Raw genomic sequence first — 22844 nt, 5'->3', positions numbered from 1 at the left:
TGCTCCAGGGACATGGCAGTAATGGCTGAATCTGTTGAGGATGAGGTGGAAGACGAGGAGGAGGAGAGAGCAACAAAGTGTTCCCCTGCGGAGTAGAGCAGAGAGGAGAATGCAGAGGTGAAGGGCTCTCCCTCCATCATCCAGAAGAAGTGTGTGGTGGGAACAGGACAGTAGCACTGAAGATCCCAGAGGAGGCACTGTGGCATCCTCTTCACTCCAGCCCAGCCCCTTCACTTGGTTTTCACAGCCTGGGGAGACATTCGAACAAAGCATCCTCATTAACATAGAAACCACAAAGTTCTTCAAGTTAAAAATTATGAATGATTTGAACAACACCAAAACATAGTGTAATTACTGACATAAGGTAGATTTGTTCTTATCTACCAAGGTTCTTAGATACTATTAAATAGAATGGAATTTTGTACACTTTTGTACAAAGTAATATTAGTGGATTGAGTAGATTAATGAAATGTACTACTACAAGTTCTATGTAACTATCTACTACTACTAGTAATGTTTTACTTCTTAAAGCAACACATGAACAAAAAAAACATGTACTGCATGTACTGCATCTCATCTGGAGTTTGAACACAGTTTGGATTTCATAACTTAAATACTAAGATCAGCTAGATCAATGCATGCACGTGCAGCCCTGCCACAGCCAAAATAAATGATTAATTCTGTGGGAAACCCTGCAGAGCAAGTGAAAGTATATGCCTGGATTCCTCCATTTATTTGAATCCACACCAGAATTCAACAGGTTTTAGAGACATCCATCCAGGAGTTTTTGCATAATCCTAAATAATAAACAGAAAAACAGAATCTGATTGGTGAAGGTCATTAAAACACAACCTATTTGAAACATGAACACTTAAACACATATCAGTGTGATAAGGGCTAAATAATCATTAGGAAACACCAAAAAGCCAAACTATAAAAAAAAAGGTATAGGCAAAAAAAAAAATACAATTAAAAGAACACATTTGATAATTGTATTGATTCTGTCACGACTTGAGGAAAGGAGATGGACCCAGTAGCAGAGGTATATAACAAAAGGTGTAGCCTGGATGCCAGACGAACTTAGCCCCGCCCACAACATTTGAGGTCGGGAAGTTCGGTCTGGAGTCGCTCCGTTGGGGAGAAATTATGCCCGGTTCGAAATCATCCGGACCAATCAGATTGTCACAGATTGGACAGATGATCAACAGTAACGTAATCAACCACGTCATCAAAGTGCCCTTGGGTTGAATTCGTTTTCAACAAACATGCCTGCTGCTGGAGAGCTGATTAAGCAACAGCATCCCAACATTTGTCTTTCTTTGTGTTGTCTTTATACAACATGTTCCGAGGATCATACAACTCACTGTACTTCTCCACTTCAATTATTAATTTAATGTCATCCATGTTGAAGAACCTCAATGTTTGCTCCGTTAAATGTCGGGTGTCAAGGGTAAATTACGTATTCTCCACTCAAGCCTATGTGGAGAATACGTAGTCCCCCCCCCTCTCTCTCTTTTTATCTGTATCACTGCTTGTGTGGCTGTAGTGGATGGGCAGAGGGGGACATTTAATAATGTCATTGGTCAAATTAAAACTCCAGGACAACAGAAGGGGACTTCAAAGTATGGAATGCATATTTGATCATTTATATCATATAAAATATGTCATCAATATAGTTTAAGATCGTTTTTCAGTACCTGGACCTGGTGCGATACACTCGAGTCAAGCGCAAAAAATAGACTCAACGCCGAAACGATCGCTGCACGGCGCGAGGCAGCCTTGGCGCATGTTGAGAGTGAATAAATGTATGTATGCATGTAACTATATTTGTCCAGGAGGAGGCGCTGTTGCGCCTCATATGACAGAGTCACCTGTGACTGATGACATCACTACCTTTATATGTCACTTTATAAGAGTGATATTACCACCCTCTTTCTCTGTGTTGCCTGACTCTCACGGAGAGCAGTATGTATGATCACCTCTGCAATAAATAACGCCACGTGGCTAAAGAAACGCACGTCAGCTAGAATTATTATTCCGCTGTGCAGGTAGGCAGAAGGTATAAGCCTACCTGTCAACAGCGCAGGTCGGCGTTTCAGCCTCCGGTGTGACCAGCACAACATTTTAGCATGGGATCGGCATCGCTTCAGCGTCCGGTATGAACCCGGCGTTATTAAATTACTCACAATGCGTTGCTTAACATACGTAGCATACTACGTTTCTCTGATTGGTTGTAGATCTATCCAATTGAGCGATAGGAATTTTATTTCCTGGTAAGTTGAAACACGCCCCATAATCACAGCCCAATGGAGCGGTCTCAGACTCACATTTTGACTAGAATTGTGAGTCTGACAACGTCAGGCTACAAAAGGTGTATTTAATACAAAAGAGGCTTTAACTACAAACACAAAACAAACACTAAAGGAATTGAAACACTGAAAAATACATGAACTAGAACAAGAAGACAAAAATACAAGGAAGCTTACACTAGACTCAGGAGAACAGGACATGGCAGGAACGCAGGACAGGACAGCACCAAAAAACACAGCAGGAAAAACAGCAACATGGAACACAGCGAGAACCGCAACATGGAACAAAGCTTGAAAAACAGACAACCCGACAGAGGACAAGGGGAAGGACAGAGGCTTAAATACACACAGGGAAGGCAGGGGCTTTTTGATTTATAGTTCTACGAGCCTTTTTGTTGTGAAAACAATTCACCCCCAGAACAGTAGATGGCGCAACGGAAGTCGAACATAGAGAAGCCTACCTCATGAGGTATATAGAAGAAGTCCACGCTGGTTTATTTACGTCCTCCCGGCTCCTCACACACAGTGAACGATGGCAACTAACAGAAAAGGGATGTTGATGACGCGACAGTTTTTGCTGAAATAAAGTGAAACCAGCGGGTCAAAATGCTTATGTTATCGTGTCTTAACGCAGCAGTTCCCCGGTCTTGTTTCCAAACTGCGTTGCTAATTCAACAGCTGCAACAGCTTGAAGCTACATGGAGGCAGCTAGCTTCCCCCCAGCTTCCACACACAGTCAGCAGGGACACCCGATACTAACTACTACCAAGTGTTTGCTTCTAACCTGACGGTGTTTGAGAAACAGTGTCATGAGAGCCGTGGGATTAAAGTAAGCGCTGTTCCCGCCGCAGTTAGCATGGTGGCTAGCCCGCTAGCCCCGTTATGAAAGTTCGTTATAACCGTATGTGTCCGTACACACATGCCGTAAGTGCTCTAAGCAGCCACCGTCAGCCGGACAACGGCGCTGGCTTAACACACTGGTCACATTAATCATAGAGTCGTAGTTGTGATTTAGGTTTATTGTGATGTAGGGAATGGAACAGGAAGTTTCCATTCCGAAATGCTGGCGTTAGCGGACCAATCACAACCAAGGGCTATCCGTGGGCTCTCCGCCATTTCGACGTGTAGTTAGAAAAATGAGAGCTGCATGAAAAGCTCTCCGAGGAGCCGCGGAAAGGCCCGGAGAGGACGTTCCACGTTGGAGAAGGCGGTCCTATCTGTCCGTGTCCGTCAAAACGGAGAAGCATACATTGGCCTTTAAGGCCGAATTATACTCGTGTTGCACGGACGCACTCATGCACGTAAGACACGCAACACGCCCCTTTCGTGCCCTCTGGTGTCTTGCGTGCGTCCGTCGATTTTTCTAAAGGCCTAATTATAGTCCTGCGACTGCAACCACGGAAGGCCACGCAGCTGCATCGACGGATCCGTTTTGGTTTATGCTTCCTAAACGTGTTGCGCGTGTTGCAACGCAATTCACCGCCAGAACACTAGGCAGAGTAACGTTTTTTTTCGAAAACAAAACACACAAAGAAGAGACGTCTTCTTCTTCGTCGAATGTTTATTTACATCGCCACTCCGGCTCCTCATAGCCTATTTCTGGCGGACAAATCGGCCAGTCAGTGACGGGTTATACAAGTGGTCATACTTTGGATCTCTTCTGCCAAGTGCTCTTCTATTTGGTCCATATTCGTTCTTCTAAATCTTCCGTGATTTCCGCGTATTGTGGGGCATGAAACCGGAAACTAGACTCCGGACGGGATGTAGTAAGCCGACCAATCACAAGCCTTGCGGGCTGCGTGAGGCTCGCGTTGTTTTGTCGTATAGTTAGAAAAATTGGCGGACGCACGCAAGCCGCCAGAGGGCTCGAAAGGGGCGTGTTGCGTGTCTTGCGTGCATGCGTGCGTCCGTGCATTGACTATAATTTGGCCTTAACTATACGACAAAACGACGCGAGCCTCACGCACACTTAAATCTACTAAAACTTTTAGCTGCTTCCAGCAGCAGCTAGAAGATGTTCATGACTTTAAGAAGTATTGTGATTGATTGATTGATTGAACTGTGAATATTCTCTTTGCCTCAGCTACTGCACCCTAGGCTACTGATTCTACTTTTTTTAGGGTTGTCTTGTCAATATTTCTATCCCTTCCAGCTTCTTTCCTTGCATGACCTCAGCGGCTGCACTCTCCATCTCTGCGAGGGGTGTTTGGCCCCATGTTGTCTTCCTGGTGTAGTGTCTTGGCATGATGGCTTTTCTACAATGTTTATGACATTAAAAATAAAACATATGTTATATAATATTACACTAAAATATGTTTAAGACTAAACTTAACTTTTGCTTCATGTCTAACTTTTGAAAAAACAAAATCTTTTAGCAATTCAGGCTAATCTTCAGTTAGCATCAATCACATGGTTTTATATGTTGGAAGTTCACCAACATGTATGATATAAATTTTCTACCTGAATCAATTTGTTTTGACACAACAGTTGATTAAGTTCAAAGCTAGAAAATTTACTTTTACATGCAAAAAACTAATTTTTGTGTAAAAACATACTTTCCACAACCCCAGCACCAACTTCTCCTGCATGGCAAGGGGGGAATGGGAGGGGCTTGAAAACATAATGGTCACATGACCACCTGTACCGTTGCCTAAATACAGGGGGTGTCTCACATTACCCAATATCTAACATTACCCCGCTCTCCCCTACTGTGGTCTATAAATGTTCTTAGGCAGACACAAGAGCGTCCTCATAACCTAGGGTTCAAAATTTGTAAAATTATACATTATATACATTATATGCATATTGTTGTTATAATTTTTCAGCCAGTTGAACTAAATCTTGAGTTAAAACAGTTTGGGTTGTTTTGTGTCTGTATTGGCCTACTATAAAAAGCACTCTGCACTTTTAATTCAAACTCGTCTATTTCCACACATGGACTTTACTACTAAGAATTGTGAATAATTGAACTGTACTTAATGTCTTAATATTGAAAAATGCACTTTTAAGTACATTTAATATAAGCTACTTTAAGACAATTTCTCAAGTCATTTTCTGTCGGGTGACTTTTACTTTGACCGAAGTCACTTTCTGGTAAGATATCTGTACATTCACTCAAGTATGGCTTTCAAGTACTTTATACACCACTGGTATATGTACCATGTCAGCAACATGGTCGCTCAGCAGCTTCATTCAGTGCTGCACAGAAACTGCAACCTCCTGACATATAGAGAGGATGTGAATGGAAACTCAGAAGTGGAGGCAGTGACTCTGACAGCAAGGATCAGTCTGACAAGAACAATGTGAGTTCATCACCCTCTTTCACATGAACCCGTCTCCCTTGACACACTCTCTGTCAAGAGGACAACATTACTCAACAAGTGCAAAGCCAGTAACAATGCTGCTGTGCACCAGCCACATTCTGCAAACCAGTGAGCGTCGCAGAGATACCTCTGGATACACACGAACACACACTTACACAGAGCTGAATCCTAACATGCAAACGCACTCATCTGCATCCTCGAAAGAGAGCAGCAGCTGATGATACCTGTGTGTGTTCGCCGGGATGTCCGATCCATCTCCAGAGTTACACATAGGACCGGCAGTTTTGGCCCATGCCACCTTCAGCTCCTCGCCTCACCGTCGGCAGCCTCCGTGGCAAGCAGAAGAAACACAGAGAGGCACAATGACGGGATTCCACCGAGGAAGGTAGTTGGTGTGCGTGTGGCTGTTCGACAGGAACATCCATCCCCGGGTTGTGCTGCCTCACTGCCAGCTGAGGTGCGCCGGGGCTCCGCCGGGAGGAAGGGGCGGATCAGCCCAGTGTGCATCACACCGGCTCAGTGCAGCCCGACACAGCTGCTTTATACCGGCATAGTTTTAGGTCATCAGGGTAAAGAGTCTCAGGACTGGGAGGAGGTAAAACAATACATACAAACATATTTCAGATATCAAAGCAACCCACCCGCAACATTTTGTAATCAGTCCATTTAATTCTACAATTCAGTCAAAGTTCCTGCCCGTGAGAAATAACACATCACATCTGCCAATGAAGGTTCTGTTTACATTATCATATTTGTTTGATTGTCAGCAAGATAAATTGCAAATGCAATTTAGGGTCCTTTCCTGGACTAAGACCACTTCGACAATGCAGACTTGAGAAGCCATCAGTATCTTGCCAAGGACACTTCGGCATGCAGATGGGGAAGAGTGGGGTTTGAAACGGTAATCTTCATGTTGGAGAACGCCCACCTTACCCCCTAGGCCACACTCGCAAAATGTTGTGACTAATACACTTTTGAACTCGGTCCTTTTGGGAATATGATCTGTGGACACTGATCCCAAAAAGAACCTTTTACCCCACTTGGATGTTTGATGTGAACATTAACAGAAGTTCCTTACCTTTATCTGGATGATTTTATATATTCCACTGCCAGCACACAATTGGCACAATTGTGACAGCACTCATCCCTCACTCCCTCTCTCTCGCTCTCTCTGACACACCAAAATGACAATACAAAGTTGCGTAGTGCCCAATGTCTTTAAAGGGAAGGATACGGAAAGTTTAAATGTCTGGTTGGTTAAGTCAATCCCTGCCGCTTACACACCTAGTATATCTCAATCTCTCCCTGTTACCAGTTGCACCAGGCACATCCTGTCAACAAGGAACCAAAGGCGCACAGTCTCGTTTCCGTATACAGTGTTGAACAAAAATAAGTCTGTATGATTTAATTTGTTAGTAATTGCAACGTTTCCACCACAGTGTGTCACCAGAGTCAATGCAGACCAGTGTGTGTCAAACTAAAGCTCATAGGAGAGGCTACATCATGGGATTAGGTCAAACGTTTAATTTCTCATCCAAGAGGCCTCGTCAGTTCACTTCACCAGGTTCTGTTACTAAAGAACAGATACATATCCCATGGCCCAGAGTTATTAATCTCGTTCCCACACTATATGTCGTTGCCACGTAATATTTCCCCCCCCAAATACCACTAGGGGGCTCCAAAACGTACACATTCACACAATCAGAGATTTTTTACAAGCTGTCCTTCCTGCATTTCGTCCTCACGTATTTCTCTAATTTTAATAGTTTGCTCCTTGTTTGTAAAATATGCGACCCTACTGCTAGAACACTTTCCATGTTGGTGATTTGTCATATGGTGTAAACATCGCGCATTTTACGTACACAGGCTCGTATCTAAAGGAAAGCCGCGATTGACTTAACAAGTTGATAACCAGTGTTGTGTGACCACTTAGCCTGACTGTGTTTGTTCAGCCAGATAACGGAAAGATATCCGGGGTATGTTGAGTTGCTTCGTAGTACAGGCCCCTGAGGTCTGCACATGTCAATATGATGTCCATTCATCCCCTAGATTTGTATTTGACAGAATGGACATGGATATGTTTGTCATTGCAAAGTGTTAATTTTTAATTCTATCATAGTTGCTGCACCCTGGCTGAAGTCCCAGATCGCATCTTTCAAGATCTTTCCTAAGTGTGTAAAGCTGGTGTGATGTTTAGCTTATCAATGCAAGACTCCACACATATCTATTTTAGGTTTCAAAGATACAATGAATGTTTTGGTATTATAGGGTTATCGTCAGGGTCTCTAAGGAATACTATGATATGGATGATTTAATGCAATGGTTTAAGAAACTGTCTCCTAATGCCTGGTTGCCTTGGTAGTTGGAACATTTGTGCCTAGGGATTGTGCAATGATTGGCTCTTTCCCTTTCCTGACTGGAGGTGTACAACTGCTGATTGCAGGACAGGTTGGCAACAATGAGTTTTTTTCAGACACAACTGTCTGATGTGGTGTTTTCCTGTTTTGTTTGGTGGCCGATCTTCAGGAGAAAGTGAGTCATGTACAGAGAACAGAACCGGATCATAGCTCCTTAGGTAGGTGCAACTTCCTGTGCTGGCACAGGAAGAGTAGAGCAGCTGATCTACTTCCTGTGCAAATACAGCGAGTATAGCAGCTACTCCTCAGTTTTCAGGATGTTCAGCCCAAAAAGGCAAGCTGTTCATGATAGTCAGAACAAGATGATCTGCAAACAATGTGAAAATGCTCTAAATGTAAACACAATAACATCTTCTATAAAACCGTTTAGGTAATACAAATAGTTTGTATATAAAAATAATTTACAGAAAACAGGGCTGGACACATAGAAGTGCATTGCCTATACATAAGCTTGTGTCTGGAGCAATGTTTGCAGGTCATTAACTCAGTACAGAAGTTTGCTTACATAGCCAAACTGGCATGGCAGTTGTTCACATGGATGGAGTTGAATGGTTTTATGAAACGATGTGGCACGACTGCGAGAAGATATAAAACTACAAAGTTCTGTGACAGTGTATGTTTTATAAAATTAGCTTATTTTTAACAAACATCTGGGTACATTGCATTGATATTTGAGAAGGACCAATTTTGTCAGACCACAGCAAATCTCCCTTACATCCTTTGATCTGGTTTAAAGATATCTTGAGCTTTTGACCTACTTCTGTGGGACAGCACTTTGATTAGAGCTGAGGAGACGGCTACAACACCATAGTTGGTCTGGTTTTATTTGGATTGTTTGTTTCAAGCTCCAGTTAGACGGGGCACATAAGAACACCTCCACAGACCATGTTCTTAATGCAGGGATGAATCTGCGTCTTCAGACAGAGCGTTTCTAACCTCAGGCAATATGAATCATTGATGTTCAATTACTAAATACCCCTTTATATTAAAGCTCTGCGGATTCAAATTTTATTCATCACCTCCCAAGTTAGTGGTGAAGCTGAACAGATGAACCACGCTCAGACAGCTCTTTCTGTTTTAACTTTTAGAGCTGGAAGTGATTATTTCACATCAGAAGAATGACTTTTCTTTGGCCTATACAGTCATTCTCAGTGTATGTTTTTGCACACTGGAAGCATGAGCTTTGTGTCCACCGTGAATACAAGAAATTAAGTTGTGAGATGGTGACGGAAGAGGGTAATCTCCGGCAAAAGCTGTCAGTGTGTGCAGATACAAACAGGTAAAAATACATTTATTTTATGTATGTAAAAAGGAACATTTAGAGGACACAAAGTAGAGAGAAGGATGCTCTTTCCAAACAAACACAATGACATTATGCAGACAATATGTGTCACTTCCATTTCTGTCAGTGTCCAAATGCCTGAAGCAGTAGAAAATAAATGGTACCTTATGATCAAATCCCAAGGTAGTGATAGAAGGGATGCAAACTCATAAGCAGTGAAAACAGTGATGATGGCGTTGTTTACACATGGTATTAACGTTTGAACCCTTGTGTTCAGATCACACTTACATCATATCTGTTCAAAAATACCAAATTATGATTCCAGCAAGTCTAGAAGTGTAACACACTCTTGGTTCAAAGGACCTTCAATGAGGTCCAGGACACATTTGTGTTAACTTGGATAAAATAATGGGGCCACATGTGTTCCACTCCCCAATGTGTTTGAGTGATTGGATTTCAAATGCAGCCTCAATGGGTCTTGGGTCTATTTCCACCTGAACTTAGAGTTGACCACTTGTGATCTGATCACCAGAAATCGATGTTAATACCAACAGGGCTGATGATGCACAGAGGGCCTATAAAAGAAGGGTTATTAAAAGACAGTGTGTAAATACGAAATTGATCAATTGATTTCACAACAACTACAACTTAAAGAAAATCATTCACATGGTAATTTCAATTCAGCTTCTGTTGTTTTCAGTGAGCTTGGCATTTGACCGTTCTCAAGTGACGAGAATAATGCTACTATAACAAATGCTCACACGTATGTGAGGTATCATAGGTCCATTTCGGTGGAAAGCCTGCATTGTTCTCATTATTTAATCTCACATTAAAAAACAAATCTAAAAGCGACTAGTTTAATTACATTGTGGTAATGACAATCTTAGCCTCGCTATTATTTTCTTGGCAGTTGATTGCGTTCATCGTCACACTTTCTTTCAGACTGTTTAAAAATAAATGCAGTCTTCCTTTTTAGTTTGCTTTGGCAGTTGCTGCAAATGCTGGAACAACAACTTTACCTATACCATAGCTTTAAGTTGGCACTTTGGTTTAAGAGCTCAGCTTATGTTACAATTCAAAGATAAAATGGCATTATTACTTATTGTTAGCCCTAATATGAGTGAAGTCATACCAGTCTATTTTGGGATAACAAGTATGTGAATTAATATTATACTTCAACAATTAAGATTACAAACAGAGTTAGATGGCAAACATTAGCTACATCAAAACAACTCTACCTTGCTAATTAACAGACTTATAGTCATGTAAGCCAATTAAATATTATAATGCTACAGTAATACCGTTTTAACATCAGGCATGTGTGCAGTCAATACAGCCACTATTCCCCTATTTCCAAAACTTATATTGGACACTGCAGTTTTTACCGAAAGGTGGCAAGTTTGCATCCCTGCCACTACAAGTCCGTGGTCAGAATGTGCTTTTTTCTAAATGAATACAGACAGCTCAACAGTTATGGCAGGCAAATATTTTGCAGTAAAACAAGCAAGAATCAATATGAATGCGTGTGTGATACTATGCTTTTTTCCCCTTCACATATCTAAAACAGAATGACATCATATGAAGCATCAGACCATTCTAGTTGTTTCCCAATTGCAAACTACATACTGATTCTAAATAACTTTTGTGCACTACTTTGTAAAATGGACTCGGTTAAGTATGTATAAGAAGACACACACAATGACTGAACTTCCGTGACTTTAGAGTGAGGAGTTGTTATTAACGGGGTGAATCATGTAACAAGCAATGAAGACTTCAGTCAAAGGATCATTACAAGTGATGCTACGGTTTCTTTCTATTCTTATTCCTTCTTTCATCACAACCTTGATTAGACCAACCGTTTCATACAGAAGGAGTACTGCATCAAATGCTTCAAAAACAATGAACCATTTATAGCACAATCGCTTGATAGTGATCCAGTGCTTTCATCAGTTTTATGGGAAACTGTCTTAGGTCTCCTGAAACCTGTGTTCCATGGTAATTGATTAATGGTCATTAAAGATATATTGGAATATACATCACTAAGGCATAAAATCAACTGACATAAAGGCTTTATCTGTAAGGTCCACATTATATAATTCAATCAAATGGGGTCAGGCAGGCTTATGTTTTTCCAAATGTTTCAGGTCAAAACGTTGGTGGTGGTCTCTCTCTCACTCTGGGTTTCTCGGAGTCTCTGTTTTTTTTAAATAATTTCAGGCAAATAAGGTTCAAGTATCTTTTGAAGAACTTTAGGTCTCTAGTACATAGAATACAATTGGGACACAGTCTATGTAACAGTCTCTACAATAATGTTAAGCAATTCTAAACAAAACAAGAAAACTACATATGGCCACATTTTCAGTTAAGGTTGTTGATATGAATATACATGTGTAAAAATCTCTCAGGGAGATGAAGAAATGATCAGTTAATAATGAAGTTATCTATAGATTCTGAGTTGGCAAGAAAGAAATGATATGATGGAGTTTTTCACAAAACTCAGGTGACTTGCTGGAATGTCAATAAACATGTTTTCGCACACACATTAATGACTTTAAATGTGCATTTGGTTTTACCCAGGACAGATGGGAGACTGATGGGGAGACACAAGGAACCTCACTGTCCCATCAGCTAGCTGTCCCAGCGGACTTCATCTATCTTCCAGTTTGTGACAAATAGTTGAATCATTCAGCCTCACACAGTCCTGGGTGGCAACTGCTGTTTGTAGATTCCAGCAAGAGCTTTAGCAGCACTACGGATCATCTGGCTTTGGGTCATACCCGTCATAGCCTGATGCCAGTCTGTTCTGTTGATGTTGGGCAAGCTTCGCTCCAGGACCTCGCCCACCGGAACAATCAAACCTGACCAGCGCAGACTGTAGTCAGGAGGAGTCAGAGACTGAGCCTGCACAGGAAGAGTAAAAAAAACAAACTGATTAAGTGATACTGAAAACATTTCTAAAGTGTAAACACACAGGCTGGTTTAAGCTTTTTTTTCAAAAGAACTTAACAAGTTTACTCTATGAAGTGTATAATATATTATGACATGGTTAACTCATAATTATGAGATACTGACTGCAGGGTCAGTCTGCGGGAGTGTGCGTTTCTCTGTGTGTTTGTGTGCTTGTCTCTGTCCCTATTCACACAAACTGATAATCATATTATTTAGTTATTAATCGAGGATGTCGGATCATGACTCCGGATCGTTCCATCACATTAACCCTGATCTCCTGACTGTGCGCAGCGCGTAACGTCTCATGTTGTGCGGAGCGGGTGACTGCCTGCACACAGTGTTTAAACCTGTGTTTCATAAACTTAAACCAACACACAGTAAAGGTCAGTCCTGTGCGTGTCCTAATAACTTGTGATCAGCGCTGTTGTTTATTGTTAAAGTGTAAAGTGAGTGCCGGTCAGAGGGGAAGTGAGGCGGAAACAGACTCTGACACATACACGTCGACCGGACCTTTTAATGAGCGTCTGTTCTGATCCTGGAACAGCGCTGGTTATAATTATGCAGCGGCAGCACATCGCTAAGACAATGAACAGAGCAGAAAACATGAATCGATTATGTTAGGTCTCTGCCTCAACGCATAGTCGCTCACTTCCACGAGACAGCTTTTTTGGAGAGAGTTGCAATCGGACGATAGAGCTGAAGTATTGAGTTCCTACCAATACCTGCACTTGGTAAATAGCGATTCAGTCTCTCAGCTGTCAAACACCCCAATGTATAGCATCAAATAACTACTTAAAACCAAACCTACTTAATGGGATTGTTAACCAAAAAATGTAAATGTACTTATTATGCACATCCACTATGCCGATGGAGGGGTGGATGAAGTGTTGGAGTCCACAAAACCCTTGGGGAGACTCTGGGGTAAAAAAGTGTTGCAGCCAAATCCAATACAACTGAAGTACCGGTGATCCATTTTTCAAACATAATAAACAACAGAAAAAAAACATTACATGACCCCAACTGCTCGTTTGGTGTCATCCAAGTGTTCGGAAGCCTCGACATGAAATTTTAGACTTGAAATAACATAATTTACACCTTGTACAAGCTTAAAAGTCCACAACCGAAAGTGGCAATGCTAGCGGATGTAGCATGTGTGCAGTGTGTGTGCGTTTCCAGTGTGCTCACACCAACGTGAACATGGTGTAAATGACGCAGCCTCAAGTCAAATATTAATATTGGGGCTTCTGGACACTTGGATGATACCATTGGAGCAGTATGGAGGCTGATGTTTCTTTCTCTTGTTTTAATATTTTTGAAACATTGATCAACAGTGCTTCAATTGTATTGGATTTGGCTTCAACACGATACCCCTGACACACCAAAAGTGTTTTGTGGACTCAAACACTTCATCCACTCACCAATAGGCATAGTGGTGAGTAAATAATAAATAAATACATTTTTCGGTGAACTATCCCTTTAAATGAGCACATTGACGTACATCAGTGTGATAAGAACTACCTAAAATGACCGAAAAAAATGATAACTTTGACTTATTAGTTTGGCCCAGATCCCTTTCCCCAACATTGAGGAGGTGGGGTTCATGACCTATACTGCAACCAGCCATCATTGGTCAATAGTGACCCTTCAGCTTCACTTTTGGGAAGCTGTCATGTCATCTATCTTTATATACAGTTTATGTTTAATACTGAAAAGAATGATTTTCTATAATACTGGGTAGTACATGTGAACGTGTCATCTGCTGATTTATACCTGTTGGATATGAGCTAGAGCCAGAGGTGTTGCCTGAGTGAAGACCTCAATGCGGATGCTGTAACTGGGGTCCTCCAAGATCATACAGCCAACATCGAACCACCTGGAGATTTTAAAGAAAAGGATTAGGTACAAATTATTAACAATGACTCCTCCATGCACACAAAAGTTAGTCATGGAGTTCCACAAGGTTCTACTTCTACTACTAGGACCGACATTTTTCAGTTTATATGCGCTTCCTTTGGGTAATATTATGAGAACCTGACATACATTTCCATTATTACGCAGATGACACCCAAAACAAGTCTCTAGGACAGCTTTCTTCCACCTGCACAAATCAGGAAAATTAGGAACATCCTGTCTCAAAATGATGCTGAGAAGCTAGTCAATGCATTTGTTACCTCTAGACTGGATTCCAGTCTAGAGGTAACAAATGCACTGGATTACTGTAATTCTGTATTATCAGGATGTCCCAGTAAGTCTGTGAAAAGCCTCCAGATGATCCAAAATACTGCAGCACGAGTGCTGACAGGAACTAGAAGAAGAGATGCTTCTCTGCATTGGCTCCCTGTAAAATTCAGAATAGAATACCAGATCCTGCTCCTTACACATAAAGATCCACAAAAATCTATTATGTATTCAAACGTTCAAAGCAGCATAATATCCCAATAGATCACTTTGCTCCCTAAATACAGGATTACTTGTGGTTTCTAGAATCTGTAAGAGTAGAATGGGAAGTAGTGCCTTCTGCTACCAGGCTCCTCTCCTGTGGAACCATCTCCCAGTTTGGGTTTGGGAGGCAGACACTGCTACCTTTAAGGTTAAACGTTACACAGCTGTAACTATAGTCCGTCTCCCACTCCCCCCACCCTCTCTCTTCTCTCCCCTCTTTTCCACTCACCCAACCGTTCGAGGCAGATAGCCGCCCTCACAGAGTCTGGCTCTTGAGGTCTGTTCTGTTGAAAGGGATCTTTTCCCCCTGCAGTAATCAGTGCTGCACTTTGTGGGAACTGTTGGGTTTCTTCAATTTAGGTTTTAAGGTTTTGACCTTACTATTTATTGTGCCTGGAGATGATGCATTTTGTGATTGGTGCACATTTATGCATGACAAGACAGCATTTATTATTATTTACTCAATTAATATAGATAGACAAATTAATTATTACCTCATTCAAATATTTTAGTAAACCTATGTTAGTGATAACTGTAAAATGATCAATAAAGTCCACCATCTGTGCCAATTTAAAATGGAGAAATTCAAAAGCTGTTAAAAAAATATTTTTGTTTTTTGTTTTAAAGTGTATTGTGGGTAAATGTATATTTTGTGAAAACTGCTGCATCAAAAGGTGTGACTGTTGAAAATAAGGACCCTATGGCACACGGAATGGGATCGAACCACCAACACTTTGGTTAGTGCAGCGGTCGGCAACCTGCGGCTCCGGAGCCCCATGCAGCTCTTCAGCACCTCTGCAGTGGCTCCCTGTACAGTGCATGTTGCGCATATTTTTCGCGAACGGTGAACTTAACGAATCAGTTCTTTCATATGATGAACGAGAGTGAACGTCACGTTCACGTTCATTTTTTAAATAATCATCGTATCAGGCCATCATGAAATACCAGGAGCGGGTGAATGTGTGTTTGTGTGTGTCTGACCTGCTCTCACGTTTTGTTTTAATATTTCAGCAACTAAAATATGCGTCACATCCTATTACGTCCTGGCGCTCTTCCCTGCAGGTCACTAATCTATAGTTCCGACCCCCGGCCTCGGTAAACTAATCATGGATAGATCCCAGCAAAGAAAAGTCTGGGAGGGAAATAGAGTTTAATTCTTCGTGGACAGATTACTTTGCTTTCACTGCCACCAATGCTGTCTTACTATATGTATGTTTGATATGTGGCGAGGAATTAGCAAACAATAAGAAACGTAATGTTGTAAGATATTTCCAGAGCAACCACAAAGCATCTGCTGAAAAGTACCAAGCTGGAGATGAGCAAAAAAAGCTGAGTTCTGTGTTTAATTTATTCCAAAGTAGGCCCACACATGTATTTTGTTCTCCAATTCATAAGAGTTTGGTGATTTTGTAACAGGTAAAAATAGCATTTAAATTTCAACAGTTTTTTTTATTGTCGTTCTATTATTTAATAAATGCAACAAACTATAGTTGGTATATATATTGTATAACTATATATATATATAACTTTATAACCTGTGTTATCAAATATGTTGTGCGGCTCCAGACAGATTTAATTTAGGGGAAGAGGGGGCGAAATGGCTCTTTCGATAGTAAAGGTTGCCTACCCCTGGGTTAGTGGATGCCCACTCTTTTGTACATCAGTGTGCAAATGTGTCAGTGTGTGTGTGTGTGTGTGTGTGTGTGTGTGTGTGTGTGTGTAATGTCATTTATATATTTTCTTCTTACTTGTCAGGAAAGAGTTCAGCGATGAAGCTTTCCAATGAGACCACTGGCTGTTTTTCATGGATCACACCAGCACGACGTAGGCTGTCGATTCGCTCCTGAGCCCCCTGCACACATGAACACAGACAGAGCGAATGCAAGACTGAAACCAAAGACACTTCATTGCTACTCAGAACTGAATAAATGAATCTGTTTTGTTGGGAAAAGTGAGGGTTGAGGGAACAACTACTGTCAGGTACTTCCACATCCTGTCTATTCTGTCCTGAAGAACAGGAAGGACCAGAATGAAAGATGGTTTGTCTATGTAACACAGTAACATAAATACAAACTACTAAATTAGTATACTACTAAATACTAAATATAAATATAACACTGGACTTTTCAGCCAGTGGAGGTCTAAAGTTGAAACAAAAAGAAAATAAATCACCAACAATACATTGTTCCACACAGTGGAAGCTCCTTATAAATGGAGATTAGTTGTTGTATAGAATTTTTTCAGACATGAACTCCTGAGGATGTTCACAGAATTGGATTCAGACTTTCTCCAAAGTTTGATTTCCGCACATGGAGAACACACTAGGAGACTCTCCGCTCAGACGCTTTCATACGTAATAAATATATATATATATATTCATATATAAGGGTACACATACTACCGTTCTGGAGAACCAATTCCTCATCCTTGAAACCTCTACTTATGGATTAGTTTTTTACAATGCTGATGTGGCATGAATTTTATCTTTGAGTGGCTTACTGTCAATACAAAAAATAACTTCCTGACCGTTCTTAAAGTGCAGCACAAAGATTTTCAAAAGTGAGGCATACAGAGTGGTAGTCTGTCTTTAGACAGCATAGTGACTGTCCTGGGCCTCTGGAGGAGCCTAGAGGTGACAGCAATAAACACCACACTTGTACACAGTACCCCCTGCAGGATAGTACACTCATGTCCTTTACAAGTAATAAGGAAACTACAGGCTACCGCAGGTACTGTCAGGAAATCATGTAATCCAATTAACATAATTGAAGAGTAACACGCAACATTTACTCTTCGGCACAACCTACTTTACTGATATATCATTAAAACTTAAGATATTATTCTGAAATGTTTAATCCTTTATGTCTAAACATTATCCCTTAAAGTATTTCTAAAAATTGCTTTGTTGCTACTGTTAAAGCCATGAATATCAGATCGCAAGTTATAATGAGCTTTATACCATGTTCAAGAAAAGGTTTGGATCTGAACTGATGTGATCTGCAATATGAAGTATGATGAAGCAAGAGCCTGCTAAAATAGAGCTCTGCTACATTAGGTTGGAGTATTGGCAGTGAACTAACCTTGACACCGGCTGCATAGCCCACTGGCTGTGGGGCAATGTTGGACTGACCGGGCTCTCCAGTGACCATGGCCATTCCAAAAACTTCCTGGAAGGCATCTCTGACTGCCTCTACATTAATTTCCTTATCTGAAGTCACCACAATATCAATGTCCCCACCAGACTCTGTTGAGCAAAAATACAGTGACTTTTAGTCAAATGTCTTAACATAATGGAGGAGTGTAGTGATGATGAGAGCAGGATTACTTACTGATGTATGGAGCCATGCCTGGATCCAGAGTGGTAATCATGGACTCCACAGAGTGTTTGGTTTTGTCCAAGACTGATTTTACTACAGTGTTGCCTGCTACTCCCTAAGGACATACAGACAAAGCAAAATAAGTGACTGTCAGAGTGCAGAGCAGAGCTTGCTGTAATCAATTTAATGCCAATTAATCACCTTCACAGTATATATTAATCCAAGATCAAATTAATCACCAAATAATAAAGAAAGTAAGACAACTACATATTTCAGCTTTTACATCATATATTATATTTAACTTATAATTTCTTCTTACTGAAAAAAAAGAGTATAGAAAATACTGTATACATGTAATTACCTGGCGTAAACTAGAGCCTAAGGTGAAAAAGAATCATAGGAAGTAAGCACTGTTTGCCAGTGTTCAAGTATGATGAAAAATAAGGTTATTTAGAAAAAGTTTTACCATTATAGCATCTCTTTACAAGAGAACCCTTAAAAGTAAAAATCCCTTTCCTTTAAGGTCAGCAGGTGAGAATCTTTTTTCAATTGTGTCACAGTTGAAAAAACAGATATGGAAATTTTAAAAGTATGTATTGCTTGCACTAAGGGTTTTCATGTGTGGCTGTTATTTAATATTTGATCATTCGCTTTCTCCCCCCATGCATGCATTTCACATTAACACATCTCATTAACTTTTTTGTCTCATCCATAGTTTGTACCTCTGACTCTAGAGCTGCAGAGTTATTAGTAATTCTTTATTGGTGCTGCTATCTTGTGCTTGGTGCTGCTTCAAGCCAGAGATGCTGGATGTATTTGGAAAGTTACTGAAACCACCTTTGATTAGAGTCGGATTACCTTGATGAAGCCCCAGATGCCCCCACCAGTGCTTATGTCTGCAGAAACTCTGGGATCTTCCTGCTCCTCTGGAAAAGTTATTGGAGATCCAGTATTTAGTCCCCCTGTCATGGCTGGCTGCTGAACCATGGCATTGGATACGACACCTAGAACATATGATGTGACAATTCTAAAAACAAATCCTCATAAATGTAAATGTATCAACTTTCATCTAGAGCTGTTAGAAGTAGATTTTGGATAATTGTGGATTTTTGGTCCACTATACCAAGGGTTCCCAAAGTGGGGGTCGTGAGACACAGGGGCACCTGCGCACTTTTTTATACTAACAGCATATGCTCACTCAGCCCTGCTGTTTATACAGGGAAACTTCCTGTATCCTGGTTATATTGTATTTCTTAAATTGCTATAAAATAGTATCATGGCTGTAAGGCTGTTGTTCTTTAGTGTTGTATTAATGCCCGTGTTTGCATAGGCCTAATAGTGCGTGGCTGTGCGCAACATTATATAACACATCCAGGGTCGGTGGGGGTCTCTGGCAGCGTTATATTGGGGGTCGCGGGCTGGAAAGTTTTGGAACCCCTGCGCTATACCAATCTTAAGGAGCGGACAAGTGGAGCCAAGTTCCACATGTTGACCATACAAACAGTGTGTTACAGACAGGCGTGGCTCTTACCAGGCATGGTAGTAGGACCTGAGAAAGTTGGCATCAACGGTGTCTGTGGTGTTCGACCAGCATGACCGCGTGTGATATCATATCCTGCACTCATGGAGAAGCTAGATATGGGGGGACCTACGGGAGGGGCTGACACACCTGGAGCTGAGGGATGAAGTGGTCTGATGGGGGAGGCCATAGGGGGCATATAGGGGGAGGTCGAGGGAGGGAAGGGTGAGTGACTAGGGAAGGGTGAGGTGAGTGTGGAGGGAGGGGGAAACTGGGAGGAGAGTGAGGGGGGTGCAGTCATCGGGCTGCTGAAGGGAGGGAAGGAAGGAGGGAGAGTGGTGGAGACTGAGGTGGATCCAATGGAGATGGAGCCGACGCCTGGGAGGGAGAGAGGGCTGGACAAACCTGAAATTAAAAGGACTAAATTGAGACACACACTCCATTTACACCTGTTAATAAAATGTGTTCCATATCCAGATTGGATTTTAACTGGATTATATATACACAAATATCAGAATAGTTGTCCTGTTTCTCAATAACTAAAGTTCCATGTGAATTATTTGTTTTCTTAAAAGAAACAGTTCAAATTATCCTCTTCTTAAAATCTATATTTCTATATTGAAATACATATTGGTGGATTCCTTCTTAAAACCAATGTTTTTGTAGCCTATTCTATACTCTGGGATATAAGAATGACAACTTTTGACGATTGAATATGATATGGATTACCAATCTAAAATTGTTCTCAACAATTTGACTCTTATAGTGATGTGAAATGAAACACAACAAATGACTTGACAAAGGACGGCAGGTTTCTCGCTGCAGCAGTGCTCAAATAGCAACACTTGATGGGTCATGTCTTACCTATGGTCATCGGTGGGGCGTAGACTGGGGCAGCCACAGTCAGAGGAGGTGTAGGACTGGCAGGAGGTGTAGTCTCAATCCCACTCTCTTCCATCATCTTCTCTATTATACCCTATTCCTTCAATTCAAACCTGATTATAGCTGTAATAAGATAAGATGAATTAAGATGTGTTCATCAGTTCTCAAGCCTGCACAGTCCCAAAGAATGTATCAAACCATTAAACCTTGTGAAGCAGAAAATTAACCCTATACTGCAAATTAGATGATTTACATTGAATAGTTTCTTCAATGTTTATATAGAATTTGGTGTTGCCACAATCAGTTACAAGAATTAAATCACACAGGGTAAGTATTTAGTGCCACAAAAATACTTTGCATTAATGTCACCTTATATCAAAATGATTCCAATATGTTCCATACAGTGAGTTACACAGATGTTAAGACAATCAGATATCCAGAGCTGATTTGACAAAATTAAATATGACATTAAAGCCGGTGCTTTCCTAACAAACACTTCAAGGATTTACCCTCTTTGGTTGCAAAAAGCTGTATAGTGTTGCATAACTGAATGAACACGTAGTCAATAACTGCCCCAGGGTCCATGCATCTGTGGTTTGTTGTGACTTCAATAAATGAACTCACACAGGACAGCAGTAAAAAAGGTTAGTTCTTTCTTCATGTTGACCTTATTTTACCTAAGGCATAATCTCATATTAAAATCTTCAATGCTTCACTTCAGCTAGAACTGTCCTTGTATTGTGCATTCTCCTGCACCAGTTATTCTTATGATTATCTCATACTGGCACAAGGCTGTGGGAGAGATACAGATTGAGTACCAGCACCATGAACCCTCAGGCTGATTCCAGTGCTGAGGATATGCACCACCTCTCCTGCTTAGATGATTTATCCCAAGTAGAAAGTCCTGTTCTACATGTCCCCATGACGGACAACACATACACAACACTGCCAACTCACTCATTGCTTCCTGATTCAAATGTCAGAAGCTTTGTTTAATCTAAAATCTGCTTTGTTCAGTGTAGAAAAGAACAACACACCACAACGGCTTCACCTAATCCAATCTGTATGGTACAGTTCTTTAAAACCATGGTAGGCTGACCATGTCCGTGCCTAGGTTTGTAACACTTTACAGTTAGCTTCCTGTACCACACAGCTCACAGCTCAGCTGTACACGTGGACACACACACTCTCTCTGTCAGCGGAAGCAACGTTAAAATTGAAATATGGATAAAGTGCCTTTAATAGCTTTATCTTCCATCGCCTGTGATATACATTGCTATATGCTCATTTTCCTCTCTACTCACCTGCTAGCTGCACTGACGCGACTCTCTGCAGCCATCAACGACCCACCGACCCACTCTGATGACGTCACATAATGCCACGTCTGCGACCGTCTCCCGGATGATCTCTATTTCAAACGGAATGTCCTATCAAGTTCTGCCCTGGGCTGGAAGAAAGATTGGTGCCTTCCCACTAAATATCTAATTGTGAATGAGATCAAGGAAGTGACTGTCAAACTGAGCCATCGTTTTTATCCCACCAAACTTTTTCTACACTGAGATAAAAGAACATTGTGGACTCTTTTTGTCTAATGGTTCCAGAAGATATCAATATGGGGGGTCAGGGTCAGAAACTTGCAAATAGAGACAGAATTTGCAATGAAACATTAATGTTTATTCCACTAAATCCTGTTAACATGAAAAAGGAACTGCATGTGCAGGTAGATAACAGGACACATTTGGTGAAATTTGAGTCAAAAGATGTACAAATTAAGTTAAATGTCCAGTAGATCACAATCTACTGTATGATACAGCTGTAATGTGCCTGGTTACCAATGTGAATAAGAGGAGGGTAAATAGTTAAATTTGTTTATTTAAACTATACTACAGTAAAAATCTGAAAGCAAGAAGGCAATTTCCTGTATATGCAAATATACATGGCAATAAAAATAATTCTGATTCTGATTCACATACCAAACATGTCTGTTCAATCTGTTTCTATAACTTGCTCCATTTATTATTTCTAGCTCTTATAAAATGAATAACAGTTATCTTGTCACCATCGGTATGTCCTTGTTTTAATTACATTTTGTAATAATGTGTAAAACATTACACATGTTTAGGCATTTTTGTTATCATATATAATATTACACTTACACAGTGATTCAGGTGAAACCAGTTAGAGATATCAGTCTTTCTACTCTATTTTCACTACTGACAATATTAGTTCTGTTTACTCTTTTGTAATGATAGGGTATGATATATACTGATGCTATTTTATACTAAATAAGGAAATCAGCTCAGGAATTGAAAATGTTATAATAGCACAAATAATTAAATAAGGGCTGCACCGAAAAATAAAAATGATTCAAATAGTGGTCGTGGCCAGTAGGAATATGACCTAA

At 40.8% G+C, this 22844-nt stretch overlaps 1 protein-coding gene and 1 long non-coding RNA gene across 2 annotated transcripts; both read right to left on the bottom strand.

Moving 5' to 3' along the window:
* Nucleotides 1-6941, bottom strand: LOC133974684 (uncharacterized). The gene is made up of 3 exons (XR_009924685.1): nucleotides 6711-6941; nucleotides 5857-6217; nucleotides 1-248 (listed from the first exon to the last, which is right to left on the bottom strand). It is a non-coding gene; the product is annotated as an uncharacterized LOC133974684 (long non-coding RNA).
* A 2382-nt stretch (nucleotides 6942-9323) lies between these two features.
* Nucleotides 9324-21895, bottom strand: prrc1 (proline-rich coiled-coil 1). The gene is made up of 9 exons (XM_062412781.1): nucleotides 21745-21895; nucleotides 20423-20563; nucleotides 19571-19963; nucleotides 18898-19043; nucleotides 18052-18154; nucleotides 17803-17966; nucleotides 16471-16574; nucleotides 14051-14153; nucleotides 9324-12232 (listed from the first exon to the last, which is right to left on the bottom strand). The coding sequence occupies exons 2-9, from the start codon at nucleotides 20517-20519 to the stop codon at nucleotides 12023-12025; spliced, it is 1320 nt and encodes a 439-aa protein (XP_062268765.1). The 5' UTR covers nucleotides 20520-20563; nucleotides 21745-21895; the 3' UTR covers nucleotides 9324-12022.
* Between the last annotated feature and the right edge of the window lie 949 nt (nucleotides 21896-22844).

This window comes from Platichthys flesus, chromosome 19 (assembly GCF_949316205.1).
Source record: "Platichthys flesus chromosome 19, fPlaFle2.1, whole genome shotgun sequence".
NCBI classification, from domain to species: domain Eukaryota; kingdom Metazoa; phylum Chordata; class Actinopteri; order Pleuronectiformes; family Pleuronectidae; genus Platichthys; species Platichthys flesus.
The sequence above is the reverse complement of the archived record's forward strand: the minus strand, read 5'-3'. Positions and strand labels throughout refer to the sequence as shown.

Coding starts and splice junctions, on each gene's coding strand:
- prrc1 (XM_062412781.1), bottom strand. CDS start 20,519: ATGATGGAAGAGAGTGGGATTGAGACTACACCTCCTGCCAGTCCTACA. Junction 19,964..20,422: donor CGCCCCACCGATGACCATAG/GTAAGACATGAC, acceptor TTTTAATTTCAG/GTTTGTCCAGCCCTCTCTCC. Junction 18,155..18,897: donor GCATCTGGGGCTTCATCAAG/GTAATCCGACTC, acceptor GTATGTCCTTAG/GGAGTAGCAGGCAACACTGT.